General features: G+C 50.0%; 1 protein-coding gene across 9 annotated transcripts in view; it reads right to left on the reverse strand.

Moving 5' to 3' along the window:
- UBN1 (ubinuclein 1) overlaps positions 1-12,728 on the reverse strand; it is a 34,987-nt gene that overhangs the window by 6,137 nt on the left and 16,122 nt on the right. For 2 of the 9 annotated variants that reach the window (XM_030229766.2, XM_050980183.1), the window contains 6 exons: positions 10,554-10,604; positions 9,434-9,476; positions 7,908-9,131; positions 6,278-6,530; positions 5,891-5,980; positions 586-2,980 (listed from right to left, as the gene is read on the reverse strand). In XM_030229766.2, coding sequence (XP_030085626.2) covers positions 2,928-2,980; positions 5,891-5,980; positions 6,278-6,530; positions 7,908-9,131; positions 9,434-9,476; positions 10,554-10,604 — 1,714 coding nt within the window. In that variant the 3' untranslated portion in view covers positions 586-2,927. Of the gene's footprint in view, positions 1-585; positions 5,981-6,277; positions 6,531-7,907; positions 9,132-9,433; positions 9,477-10,553; positions 10,605-12,728 lie in introns of those variants that run through there. The other 7 variants (XM_050980184.1, XM_050980182.1, XM_030229768.2 and 4 more) reach the window with 6 other exon arrangements.

A 12,728-nucleotide genomic window follows, 5' to 3' on the forward strand; every position in this document is an offset into this window, starting at 1 on the left:
CGAAGATTATTCATTTTAGCTGTTGGCTCTTTTCCAAGGGGAGATTGCTGGAGCAGCATTGAAGCTGGGACTAATGAGCAGCATTAGATGGGAGTGAAGTGCACTAAAGAATGGGACTGACTGCAGGAGAACAGTGGATTACACTGGGATGGTACCTTTCAGAGCCCATTCACTTCCTTTTGCCCCAGTTTCGGCTAATACCCAAACCCTGGGGAGCTCTGATGCCCACAAAAGCATCATAAGCATTTCACTGCTTATCCCTCCTGGCTCTGGGGATTAACACCACTATTTTACCTTTGTGACTGAAGGGATCAGGGAGGATCTCACTGGTCCTGCAGGGTCTGACCCCACATGTCCTTTCCAGCAGAGGCCAACTTCAACCATTAGGAACACAGGGAATGAGAAGAAACATCCCTACCCCTGCAACAGCCGTAACACAGCTGCCATTCACTCACCACCTAGGAGACTTTAAAACAGTCAATAATTCATTACTCACTTGAGACACAGATGAACATCTAAGCTGCAACAGAAATTCTTGGAAACAAAGTCAGGGAACTAGAGGTAAGGAGATGGGGAAAAAAAGCGTTCTGGAAAGTTTGAAACAATTTATTGAGTTGTTCTGTACAAGATTAACATTTTTCATACCACCCCCACCATCTTCAGCAAGACAGTGCCAACACACATTTAAAAAAAAATAGAATAGTAAACTGCAGCTCTTACACCCAAAAGGAACTGCCATCCCCAGGTAAGTGCCATGGGAGCCTATCCCTCCCCATTCCATCCTGGAAGCACTGCAAGTTGCCTCCCCAAGGCAGAGGTGCCAGCCTGGCTCCCCATCAGCTGCTCTGTGTGGGCCTGCCTTGCTGCCACTCTGCTCCACACCACTCACTCATTCATTATAGCATGTAAAGAAAAAATATCCCACAGAATTTCCACCACATAAACGTTTCCCTGAGGCAAGAGGCTTCGCTAAATTCCTAGAAGGAGGGATTCTGCACACGGGGGCTTCCCAGCAGAAGCATTCAAGTGAAAGCAAAGAGAGGGAGGAGAACAGTACCTCAAGTCACTCACTGAGAGCCCCTATCCTGCCAGGTGTCCCAAGCTTTCAGCTCCCAGGGGAAGGTGAAGGTGCCAAGCACCTCGGGACAAGGCCTTCAACAGGAACCATGTGACATCCACTGCTCAGAGTCCACCAAGAAATGCTGTGCTTCCTTTGACCCACACCAGTTCTGTCTTTGGCTCTTCTGCTACAGCCTAGGTATTTTCTGTAAACACACTTGAAATCTGAGCTGTATCCATTAATTTGAAATACAATCAACTCACTGATCTTGGGCAGTTATGTATCAGCTCAAACTGAAAACAGTCTTTCTCAGCTTTAAACAAAAACCAGAGGAAACTAAAGAAGACATTTGCTGGTGTCCTGGGGTCAGCATCCTTCCCCAAAGCTCAGGGAGGAAACTGCAAGCTTTTCCTTGGAATACCAGTAAATTCTACATGGATCAGCACTACCCCTGCAGACTGAGACATGGCTGGGGGGGCCTGAGAGAAGACAGACTGAGCAGAGCAGGAAACCAAACCTCAGAAAGCTCAGGTGGAGCCTCAGCCTGCCCTTAGCCTGAAAGGGGGTGCACAGGAGGAGTATTTAGCTCTGAAGTTAAAAAAATGAACAAGAGAAGACACCCCCAGACTGTAGATGGTCCCTGTTCCTGCAGCTGTGCTGAGCACATGATTGTGGTGCAGGTTCCATTGAGGTGTTCTTCTCTGGAATTCATTGGACAGGTCGTGACCTTGGTTCATCTCACTCATTCCCTCTGCCCACCAAATTGATCCTAACTCACAACCCTAGGAAAGAATGGCTTTAGGGGAGGGCCTGGAACCCGCCTGCACATACTGGGATGAGAACTGGTGCTCCTGCTGGACTTGGGACTGTGCTCAGTCACCAGGTCACCACTGAAGTCCAGACAGTGCAGCTTTTTTTTTTTTTTTTTTCTGATGTGCAACCATAAAAAGCTCTATTAAATAAACCAGAATACATTTTAAATACAGAATGATTAAAAAAGGGTTGAGGAGCACACAAAATAGGGCTGAAATGTGTGTCACTAGTCCATTTTTGCTCCACCATAAAAGGCACTGGAATTATGTCTTCCGATCCATGTGACATGCTAAGAGGTGTCCCATTCAATCCAATGCATTCGATGGCAATGAGGATAAAACTGAGCAGGAAAAAAAGCATCCCTTTGGAGGGAAAAAAATCCAAAAACTCAAAAGAAGTAGAATTCTAGAAGTCGATGACTGCATCTAAAAATGTCTTTAGTCTCTAAAGAGTCTTCCTTCTCCACAGGGGAACATCAGGTGGTTCCTCAGATTCACCACACAGGAAATGTTAAATCCTCCAATTAAGTGTAGCACAGTTTTATAGTACACTTGGGAAGTTACTCAAATGTCTTCAAGAAAGCACTGGCAGTGCTAGAATTATCCAAGTAAATCCAAAGCCGAAGAAAGAAGCACCTTTCATACCCTCCACAGGGAGACCAAGGAGGTAACTGGACTTGGAGGTACTTGGCAGCTACAGACACAGGTGGGTGGGAATCCACTGCAGGACCACCCGAGCCTCCCTGTGAGCTCCAGCTCCTGCCAGTGCCAGGGAATGCAGGAAGGGCAGCAGCAATAAACAGTGCTACAAAAGGCTCCTCTCATCAGGGCATGGCTCCAGGTGGCCCCACGTGTGGGGCTCAGCTCTGAAAGCCTCTGAACAGACGCCCCAATGAGTTCCTTGTTGCAGTTCAGTCTCTCCAGTTGTCATAAAAAAAAAGAAATAGGAAAAAAAAAAAAAAAAGAAATCAAAAGACACAGCTGGTATCCAAAGTCCATGACCTGTTCCTCTGGGTTTTATCCTATGGGTGCTGGAGCTCCCCTCCTTGCAGGCGTCACAACTTGCGCTGCTGTGCATTGGACCCTTTGCCGTGAAGCTGAGAAGCATCTGAAAGAAAATAAAACAGCTGGGAAGGGGGCTCAGCACCCCCTGAAGGGCAACTGGGACAGCCAGGCCTCTGCACAGAGGGAAAGACCTACTCTTCCTTCCCAGCACCAAGGGATCAAGAAGAGGATGTGCTCGGAGCCATCTCTGCACTGGGAGCAGCCCAGCCTCTGAGGAAGGGACAAGGGAAGCACTGAGGGTCCCCTCTGGGTTCCCAGCAGAAGCCCCAGGCACAGTTCCAGCTGCCAGGGAACTCCTTAGCCTGTGCCTTCTCTAAATGCACCCTGCCACATCTCCCCCTCCAGGAATGCCAAAATACATGCTGTGGTTGCCTTGCACCTAAGGTGGTTGGAAGTAACCTGTTGTACATTTCTGCTGTTGTAATCACAAAACCACTGAGGCTGGAAAAGACCTCCAAGAGCATGGAATCCAACCTGTGACCCATCCCCAGCTTGTCCCTAGCCCAGAGCACTGAGTGCCATGTCCAGGCCTTCCTTGGATACCTCCAGGGATGGGGACTCCAAACCTTCCTGGACACCATTTCCAAATAGAAATTCCTCCTGATGTCCAACCTAAACTTCCTCCTGTCTCCTCTTGTCCTGTCACTGGTTGTGTGGGAGAAGAGGCAAACCCCTCATTTAGAAACTCCTTTCAGGCAGGGTTTTAGGTACTTTATTGATTTTTTTTTTTTAATAACTTAATTAGGTGCTTTTTAAATGAAGGCTTTAGGTGCCCACTGATAGCAACAGGATCCATAGGAATCTCACCACTGATGGAACAGAAAGGAATAGGTGTGGAGGACAAGAGAAAATGCACTGAAGAGAGAAAAAGGAAGGAAGTTTAAGGAAGCAAAAGTTTTCCAGGAGCAAATCAAAACCACTTCAGACTGTGATGAACAAATGGGAGTACTGAGACGTGCAGCTAAGCAGCAGTGCAGCAGCAGCTTCTCCTCCAGGCCAAGAACAGCTCCTTTGCATGCAAGAGCTCAGCCCAGCACATCCCATTTCCACATTCCCATTTCCACATTCCCAGCCCCAGCACAAGGAACCTCCACCAGCAACGGAAGCACCAACCACACACAGGCAAGCACTGGATGCTCTTTGCTCAGATGCCCTTGGATGAACATGGACATAAAAGCACTTTTTAAAGGCATCAACGTTCCCTTGCACTTGCAGCAACCTCCCACGCACCTCCAGAGCTCAGACACAGCAATGCAGCTGTGGGCAGGTGTTGGCACAGCCACACACAGCCCGTGCCACAAAACACAGGAATTCATTTTAAGGCTATGGGAGTCACTTAAATATCTGCTGTGTTCTCCTCCAAAACACCAGAATTGGGAATGTTCCAAGAGATGGCAGCACCAGGCTCCATCCCTAATCTTTGAGTGAAAAAACCAAGTGAGAAAGCTGGTCCTTGCTGAGCTGGATCCATGGTCAATTTTCCTTCACTTATTCCCAGTGGTCTTTTGTCTTCTGGCCCTGCATCCTGTTGAAGAATCCATCAAAAAATTCTTCTGTTATAAGCCTTATGAACAACAGTGATCACTCTGAATTCCCTCAACTAAAGGGACAAAGAGCTGCTGGAATATATTCCACGAGCCATGTTCAAGGTGCAATCTCTGATCTCATTCCAGGAAGTGTGATTTACAAACAGGAAGGAGGGATCACTGCCAGGACCTTCTTCAGCCCTACCACACCAGCATGGCACAACCCACATCAAACTTCAGCAAAGGAAGCAGACCCAACCAATTCTTTGCCTTTTCATGAGTGCACAACACATTCTTCCTTCTTCAGCAAACAAGCACTGTGCTCAGCACTCAAGGGCCTTTTATTCCATGACTCCTCCAGGAGGCTACCTGGTTATCCATGCACACAGCCACAGGGCCAGGCTAGCACTCCTAAGTCAGGCTCACTTAGCCCAGGAAGACCATCCCAGCAGGAGCAGGTACTAAGATAACAGCACTGAACTGCACCAAAGTGCTAAAGAACACACCTAAGAAAGCAGAAATAGAAGTTATCAGGGGAATAAGCAGCTCCCTGGACCAGGTAAGAACGATCTGCTGGCATTGAATTTCAATTTTCCTTACTTCTCTCCTTCTTTGGAAAACTCTTGCTTTATGCATTACTTCTGCAAGCATAAAACTGGGGCAGGAGCAGGCTTAACTGCCAAATCCTCACGTTGTGAGCAGCAAGTGGAGCAATCTGCATTTACACTACAAACCTGTTGGCATGCTGGCAATTAACTCAGTGCACAGACACAAGACAATATGGTCTGACACATTTTATGTAGGCCACCAGGAACAAAACTCCCCAGAGCTGGAATATTCATTCCAGGGCAGTCCTGTCAGGCTGTGCACAAACAGGCACAGCTTTCATCCTGGCAGGATAATTCAGAGTATCTGCAGGAACCAACACTTGCTGTAAGCACTGAGGACTCATCATTCCAGAAACCACAGAATCTCAGGATGGTTTGATTGGAAGGGACCTTAAAGCCCATCTCATTCCACCCCTGCCATGGGCAGGGACACCTTCCACTAGCCCAGACTGCTCCAAGCCCTGTCCAACTTGGCTTTGGACACTTCCAGGGATCCAGGGGCAGCCACAGCTTCTCTGAGCTTCCTGTGCCAGGGCCTGCCCACCCCCACAGCCAAGAATTTCTTCCTAATCATGGAATGGTTTTGGTTGGAAGGGATCTTAAAGCCCATCCTGTTCCACCCCCTGCCATGGCAGGGACACCTTCCACCAGAGCAGGTTTCCCCCAGCCCCTCACTCTGTACCTCGGAGAGGCTTTAGTGACAACCACACAGCTGGAAAACATGGACACCCCCTTTGGCTGCAGCCCTGAAGGAAGGATCTGCTGAGGTAGAGGGAGACTCACAAGGCAGAAGACAAACATGAGCATCTGACAAGTTACCTGGCAAACTCTGTGGTAAGTGAGTGGACAGGGCAGAGTGTGGGAGTGGCGCTGCGTGGTGGGGGCTGGAGTGCAAACCAGCCAGAAGACCTAGAGAGAAAAACAAAGAGAGGAGAGGGAAAAAGGAACAAATACACATCCAAGACAGAAATGAGCAGAGGAGCTGCAGCAGTTAGCAGAGGTCAGGTTCCAGTTACTGGCACTTCTGGGTGAGCTCTAGAGATGTTCTCCAAATGCAACTGCTGGAGATACAAAAGCAGGGAGCACAGCACGAAGCAACAGCCAGAGAGATGTGCTGGTGTGCAATGGGGCAGCCCAGCAGAGCACTGATGTTCTATGTGACAGCACAGGCACAGGTGACACACAGGTGACCAGCAGGATACTCACTGTGCCCGAGGCCGTGGTGGAAAGTTCCTGGAGCAGGTCCTGTAACTATTGCATCCTTGGAAACTCCTGCTTTTGGGGAGGAGTCGGAACTGAAGGAGATGACATGGAGAGGGAAAGAATGAATAGGAGAGATAATACCTAAGGGGGTGGAGCTCAGGGCAGCTGGCAGCTTTGGGTTGTTGGACTTGTAGGATGGAGCCAGTACACTTAAGGAGGAAGAGCTTGTTAGCAGCACAGCTCCACTAGTTCCTTTCTGCAAAGCAATGGAAAAGGTCAGTCAGGAGAGGGAGAATCAGGGTACAGCATCATTCAGACTTACAGATCTGCAAAACATGGAATGCTGGAGAATTCCCCCTTGGAAAAACACCCTCCCAGCCAGGGCCAAAGAGAGGCTAACACTTGAGGCCATCTGCAGATGGACATTGGCAAGCCAGCTCTTCTGAATCCATGCTGGATTTGCCTCCATGACTCCTTTGCTCTGGAACTGTGCCTCCATTAGGCAGAGGAAAAGTTTCCCACTGCCTGTGAGTTCCAGGGGTATGCTTCCTACTCACTTATGGCAGCACACACTGCTGATAACACCAGACACTGAGGTCTGACACCCAAGGCACACCAGGAGGTCATTTAGGATCTCTCTCATGGAGACAGGCGCCACTGGGGAGTGCTTCCCAGCTCTCTAGCTCAGGAACAGACAAGCTACATCAGCTGAGCAGGACATGCTTTCCATTTTAACACACTCCTTGTATTTCCCAGCTCTTTCCATGGGGCACAAAGGAAGGCAGGCATGAGCAGCCAACAACAAATGCATACAACATTAGGAACTATTACTCTTTTGCTATAGATAAAATGAACCCACTCATACCATTAAGTAATAAAATATTGTAATAACACAAGTCTGTAGTGACAACCCAGAAGTCCTTCCTGAAATGTTCTATCCTAACAAATATTGGGAAAATTTCTCCATGGAAAGGATGGTCAGGCACTGGCACAGCTGCCCAGGAAGGGGTGGAGTCACCATGTCTGGGAGGATTTAAAAGCCATGTGGATGTGGCACTGGTGACATGGGCTAGAGGTGGCCTTGGTAGTTCTGGGGGAGTGGTTGGACTCCATGATCTTAGAGGGCTTTCCAACCTGAATGATTCCACAGTTCTATAACCACAGGTTATTTATTCTGTGGGTCAGTCATGACAAAAGTGGCAATAATACTAAAATGACTTGGAATAGCATAAAGAAGGCTAAGTGTGTAGATCTAATTAATGATAAATTCATCATTATAATTTTAGTTTATGCAATGAATTTTATCTCTTGTGATAAATTATAAATTATCTTACTGCACTTTCTCTTAATCCAAATGGGAGCCCTACTGTCCCCATAACTTGCAGAGCCAAGGCAGGACCACGGCACAGCCTGGGCAATAACTACCCTTTGGAAGGCAGCACAGTATTCAGCTCAGTGGTTATTTAAGCTGAAAGTGAAAGCTGGAATTCTGGAGGGCAAGCCCAGGGCAAAGGCCACAACTTTCTAGTCTAAAGCAGCTGAAATCCAGCCAGTCATTCAAGATTTTGCTTTTGAAGTGCCCCCTTCAGGGCAGCTGTGAGCGAGGCAGGAGCTCCCAGCAGGGCCCCCTTACCGGCACAGAGGTAGAGGCTGCGGTGCTGCTGACCACAGCTGGCTTTAGGGACGAGGTCAGCAACTTGGCCACGCCCTGGGTGCCCCCGCTGGAATCTCCGTTGGAGCCTCCAGGAGGTGCCACCAGGGTCAGCTTCTGGGCCACGGGAGGTTTCTTCACGGAGGAGCCTGAGGCCGCACGGCCGGAGGCTGAGCCTGGGGATGGGGCGGCGACGCCGGGGAGCAAAGTCCCAGAGGAGCTGCCCTGGTTGGCAGGAGCTCCAGAGGAGCTGCTGGAAGAAGCCCCGTGCTTGGAGAGGGAGCCAGCGACGAAAGGAGATTTGTAAGATTGTCCTGAAGAGCCGGAGGCACTGGAGTGCTTCCCGGCGTAGCTGAGAGAGGATGAGGACAAGCCTTGGCTCTTGTGGGAGCTGTTGGAGTTTTGGGTGCTGCTTGGGGACGTGGAGGAATGGAAGCTCTGAGCTTTGGTTGATGATTTGACCTGCTGGAGGAGGGAGCGCTGGGGCAGAGGGGTAGAGGATTTGGGATTCTGCAGTTTGACAAAGGGAGCTGGGGAGGTGAAGGTTTTCTGGAGCTGAGCACCAGGGTGGAACACCTTCACCTGAGAGCCCGGCACCGGCGCCGAGGCCAGGGGCCCGTGGCCTGGCCTGACCTGGCTGTGGTGCTTCTGTTTAGCCTGGTGGGCATCAGGAAGGATTTTGCTGGGGGAGGCTTGGCAGGAATGCTCTTTGTAATTAGAGTTCTCTGTCTTCTTGTCTTGAGAAGACTGGCCCAACGCCAGGGCCTGCTCAGCTAGGAAGTTTAGAGGAGACTGGAGGGAACCAGAGGATGATGTAGGGGAAGGGTTGGGCTTTGGAAATGTCCTCTTCTCCTCTGAGGATGCAAGAGCTGGGATCTTCTCTGGTGGAGCTTTTGGAGCTGCAGGAAGAGTAAAGTCAGGGCTCCCTGCTGCCCTGCTGTTCAGCACAGCCAGTTCCTTGGACACTGCTTCCAGGGAGGAGGTGGGGTTGTGAATCAAGTCCTCATCCAAGGAGTCATCCTTGAAGGTGGCAGGAGTGGCAGTGCTGCTGGCAGCTTGGGCTGTCCCAAGGGACAAGAGCTCCCTGGTTTGGGCGCTGATGCCCAGGGCTCCTCCCTGGGGCTCTGAGGACATGGCCAAGGTGCTGCTCGAGTGCAGGGAAGGGACAGACACTGACAGCTTCTTGTCTGGCTTGCAGGAAGAGTCCTGGAACAACATCACAGGAGAAGGCACAGTCAGAAGAGAGACAGGGTTTATGGCTGAGGAGGGGAGGGAGGGTTCACAATCTGGGGATAAAAGGCAGGACACGCATATTCTGTGAGCCCCCACTCCCCTCCCAACCACCACTGCCATCAATTTTAGCTGCTGTTCCAGTTGTTTTTTCCAAGCCAAATACTGAGCAGAGCCATTTCACAGTAGCTGATCCAAAGCTCAAGCACAGGGTTCAGGGTGGCAGTCACTTGACTTTTGGCACATACCAACCATGAGATCCAGGAAACAGAACTCACCTTCACCTTCACCTTAGTAGCAGCTATAACTTTCTTCTTCGCCCTGTTTGGAGGAAAACAAGAGAAACATGGCTGAGTGACTGCCCCCAGGGAAGGAGCCAGCCACGGAGCACACCTGGGCCCTGCTGGTGATGATCCACTGAGTCTTTGCAGGGAACAGAGGCAGCATCTCAGGTTGCTAGGATTCAAAACCACATGACATTTGGTTGCTGCTCTTGGAAGCCCCAACTCCCACCAGGGAGTGGATCAGGGAGTGGAGCAGAGTTTTGGAATGGCAGCAGAACAGTGAAACACCCACACACACATCCTGCACCAGCTGCAGGACCCCACTGCTGCCCTCCTACAGCAAGGCCCAGAGAGAAACTGGCACAGAGACTGTTCTGCAGAAGTTACACCCTTCTTTTGGGTTCCCAGAAGAAGCCAAGGATGCAAAAGCATCTGCCAAACTCCCAGAGAATAGATCTGGCCAGATGCAATCTTTGGTACAAGACATCCCTGAGCTGCTGGGTGTGTGGCTGAGGGAAGGATGACTCTACACCCTATTCCACTTCCCCTCACTCACCAGTGCCAAGAACAGGACTGTCTGACAAGCTGACACCAGCCTAAATCCATGTCCTCATCTGTTAACAACCACCAGCTAGATCCATGAGACCCTTTGGATTAAAGCCCCTGCCCAGCTGGATTCTGATGGCTCTTGGTGAGCCTGCTGCACCCACCTTCACCAGTCTGAGCTCATGGTGCCCCTCCTTGAAGCAGGCAACAAGAAAGAGAGAATCCAGCATCCAGCAAGCAGCAAGTGAACAGGCTGCAGTAATCACACTCCACCTGACCTCCCTGAGCCTCCCAGGCCCAGCACAGAGGCCTGACTCCAGGCTGTTGAACCAGGGGCAACCTGGCTTTAAAGTTGTAATTTTTGAGCTTGCTGAAGGCTAAAGCACCTGAGGAAAGTGTTGGGAGATGTCACACACAAACAGCTGCTCTCCCTAGACCTCCCCAAAAGAAGCAGCACTGATCTATGAGGGGGGAGCCAAGCAAGCTCAGGTGTTCCTGCAGGATCCCCCCAGGCCCCAGGGAATGGAGATCAGCAGTTTTCACTCCAGAGGAATGCTGTGATACTCACAGGACTGATGTGAGGTGTCCGTGTACACGCCTGCTCTCCTTAAACAGTGTCCTAAGAAGGGAAGAGAGCAATGAGAAGTGATATCCAGCAAGACCCAGTAGAGCAGCTGGGATCACTGGAGACAGAGCTGCACAGCACAGCAGGGGACTTGGTGAAACTGAAACCTCAGAGAGCAAACAAATTCAGCCCTTTGCCAGGAAGATCGTCCTGAGCTGCCCCACAGAGTTCTCTCTCTGGGGAGTAATGCTTGTGGGCACTGCAAAGGCCATTAAGGCAGTGGTTGGACAATGCCTAAGGAAAAAGATCTGCCAGCTTAAAAAGCCAGCTGGAGAGGCAGGGTCATCACTCAGGGCCTTCCTGCTGCCAAAGATCATCCAAGAGCTCTTCAGCCTCCAGGAAGGAAGTTCCCTTCCCGTGCCTCTCAGCCAGCAATGAAGGAGAGAAGGGTCTGTGCTGCCTTTGTGTCCCCAGCCTGGAGCTGAGGTGACTCTGTACATGACAACCCTTTCTGGAAGGACTGACTGAGCACAGCTGACAGACTGAGCTTCATCCAAAGCCTGCACAACTGAGGGTAAAGCAGAGTCTCCCCCAAACACTCTCTGACCCAAACCAGCTGCCATTCAGCTGCCCTCCTACATGTCAGGGAGGAGTCTCAAACATTCCCTCAGTACTGGCACATGGAATGTGATTCCTGCCTGGTATTAACAGGCTTTTTTCATCATTTTTCTCTTAAAAAGCAAGCTTATGTTAACCTAACATTCTGTTAATCACCTCTGTTTCCATGGAGGAAACAGACTCATGGCAGGGCCTCTCTAACTCATCCATGAAATTGCTGCTCTGTCCACCTTCAAGTTCCTCTTACAGATGAACTTCTGAGACCACGATGACAGTGAATCAAGCTGACTTATGGATAACATTGTTTCAGTTTTCCTAGAGCCACCAACCCCTCCCCATGTCTGTCACTCTACCCTCTGTCTTTAAACCACCAAGTCAGAAAATATCTTGAGTTGGATAAGACCCAGAAAGATCAAGTCCAACTCCAAGTGCCAGCAGGAGAAACCACTGTCCTTCAGCCACTGGAAAGCAACCAGGAAATCCACTTTTATTGAGGTATTACTTACTGTACTTAATTCCACTGGAAATGCCTCCTACACTGAGTCTTGTGTGAACACCTGATTGCCCAACAACATTTTCACCATCAACTTGAAGATTTTAATTTCCTTTTATTCAAAGAAAAGTTTTTAAAACTTGGCAAGCTGAGACCCTCAGGCTGGGTAGATCTTCATTAACTAAGCAGGAATCTTCCCCCACCTCCTAATGCCAGATTTCAGCTCCTGCACCACCACACTACAACCATGCTGAGCACTGCAACTGCACCAAACAGCCTTCCTGGACTTCTCCAAGTGCATCTCTGATGTGCCACTCTCTTACTGCTCTTAGGAACTGCTACCTACATCTTCCTTATCCCCCACCACCCAGAAAGCACACTCAGCAGAGAAGACAGCACTGCCCAGCTGGTGAAATGCAGAGACAGACCATGGAACAGCTTGTGTTGGAAGGAACCTTAAAGATTCCAGAAGTAAGACTGCAGAGTTGTCCTTTCTTTGAAAGTACTGAGCAAAACAAAGCAGGCCAGAAGATGACGACAGTCCCAGCAGAGGGACTCTGCCATTTGTGTGGCTCTCTGCCACTGCCAGCTCGAGGGCAGGGATGATGGAGAGTGGGAAAGAGCAGGAAACAGCAGCGAGGGTACAGAAACCACACCAGATTCTACTGCCTCCAACAAGCCCCTAAAACTTTCCTACTTTGCCTTCCTTCTTTTGGGAATACTCCAGAGAAGACTTCCCAAAGTGTCTGGAAAATGTATCCTTTGTGCTTACAAAGGGATCTTGTGTAATACAGAGCCAAGAAAGGAGAGACTGGCCCGTGGGCCTGACCTCAGTGCCACTTCTCCTGCCAGTGATGTCTGTCTGACACCACCATGGCACTGAGGCTGCTCAGCACTGCCATTTACAGCCCTGGCTGCACTCAGGCATTTGGGAGGTGAAAAGGGACAGAGGCAGGGGGGAGAACATGGTGGAGGGCAGGGCTGCCATCCACAGGGCCCTTCCCAGGCTGGAGAAAGAGACCAACACAAACCTTATGGAGCTCAGTGAAATCCAGCACCAAGTCCTG

The sequence above is a fragment of the Serinus canaria genome, chromosome 14 (genome assembly GCF_022539315.1).
Source record: "Serinus canaria isolate serCan28SL12 chromosome 14, serCan2020, whole genome shotgun sequence".
Taxonomy (NCBI): Eukaryota; Metazoa; Chordata; class Aves; order Passeriformes; family Fringillidae; genus Serinus; species Serinus canaria.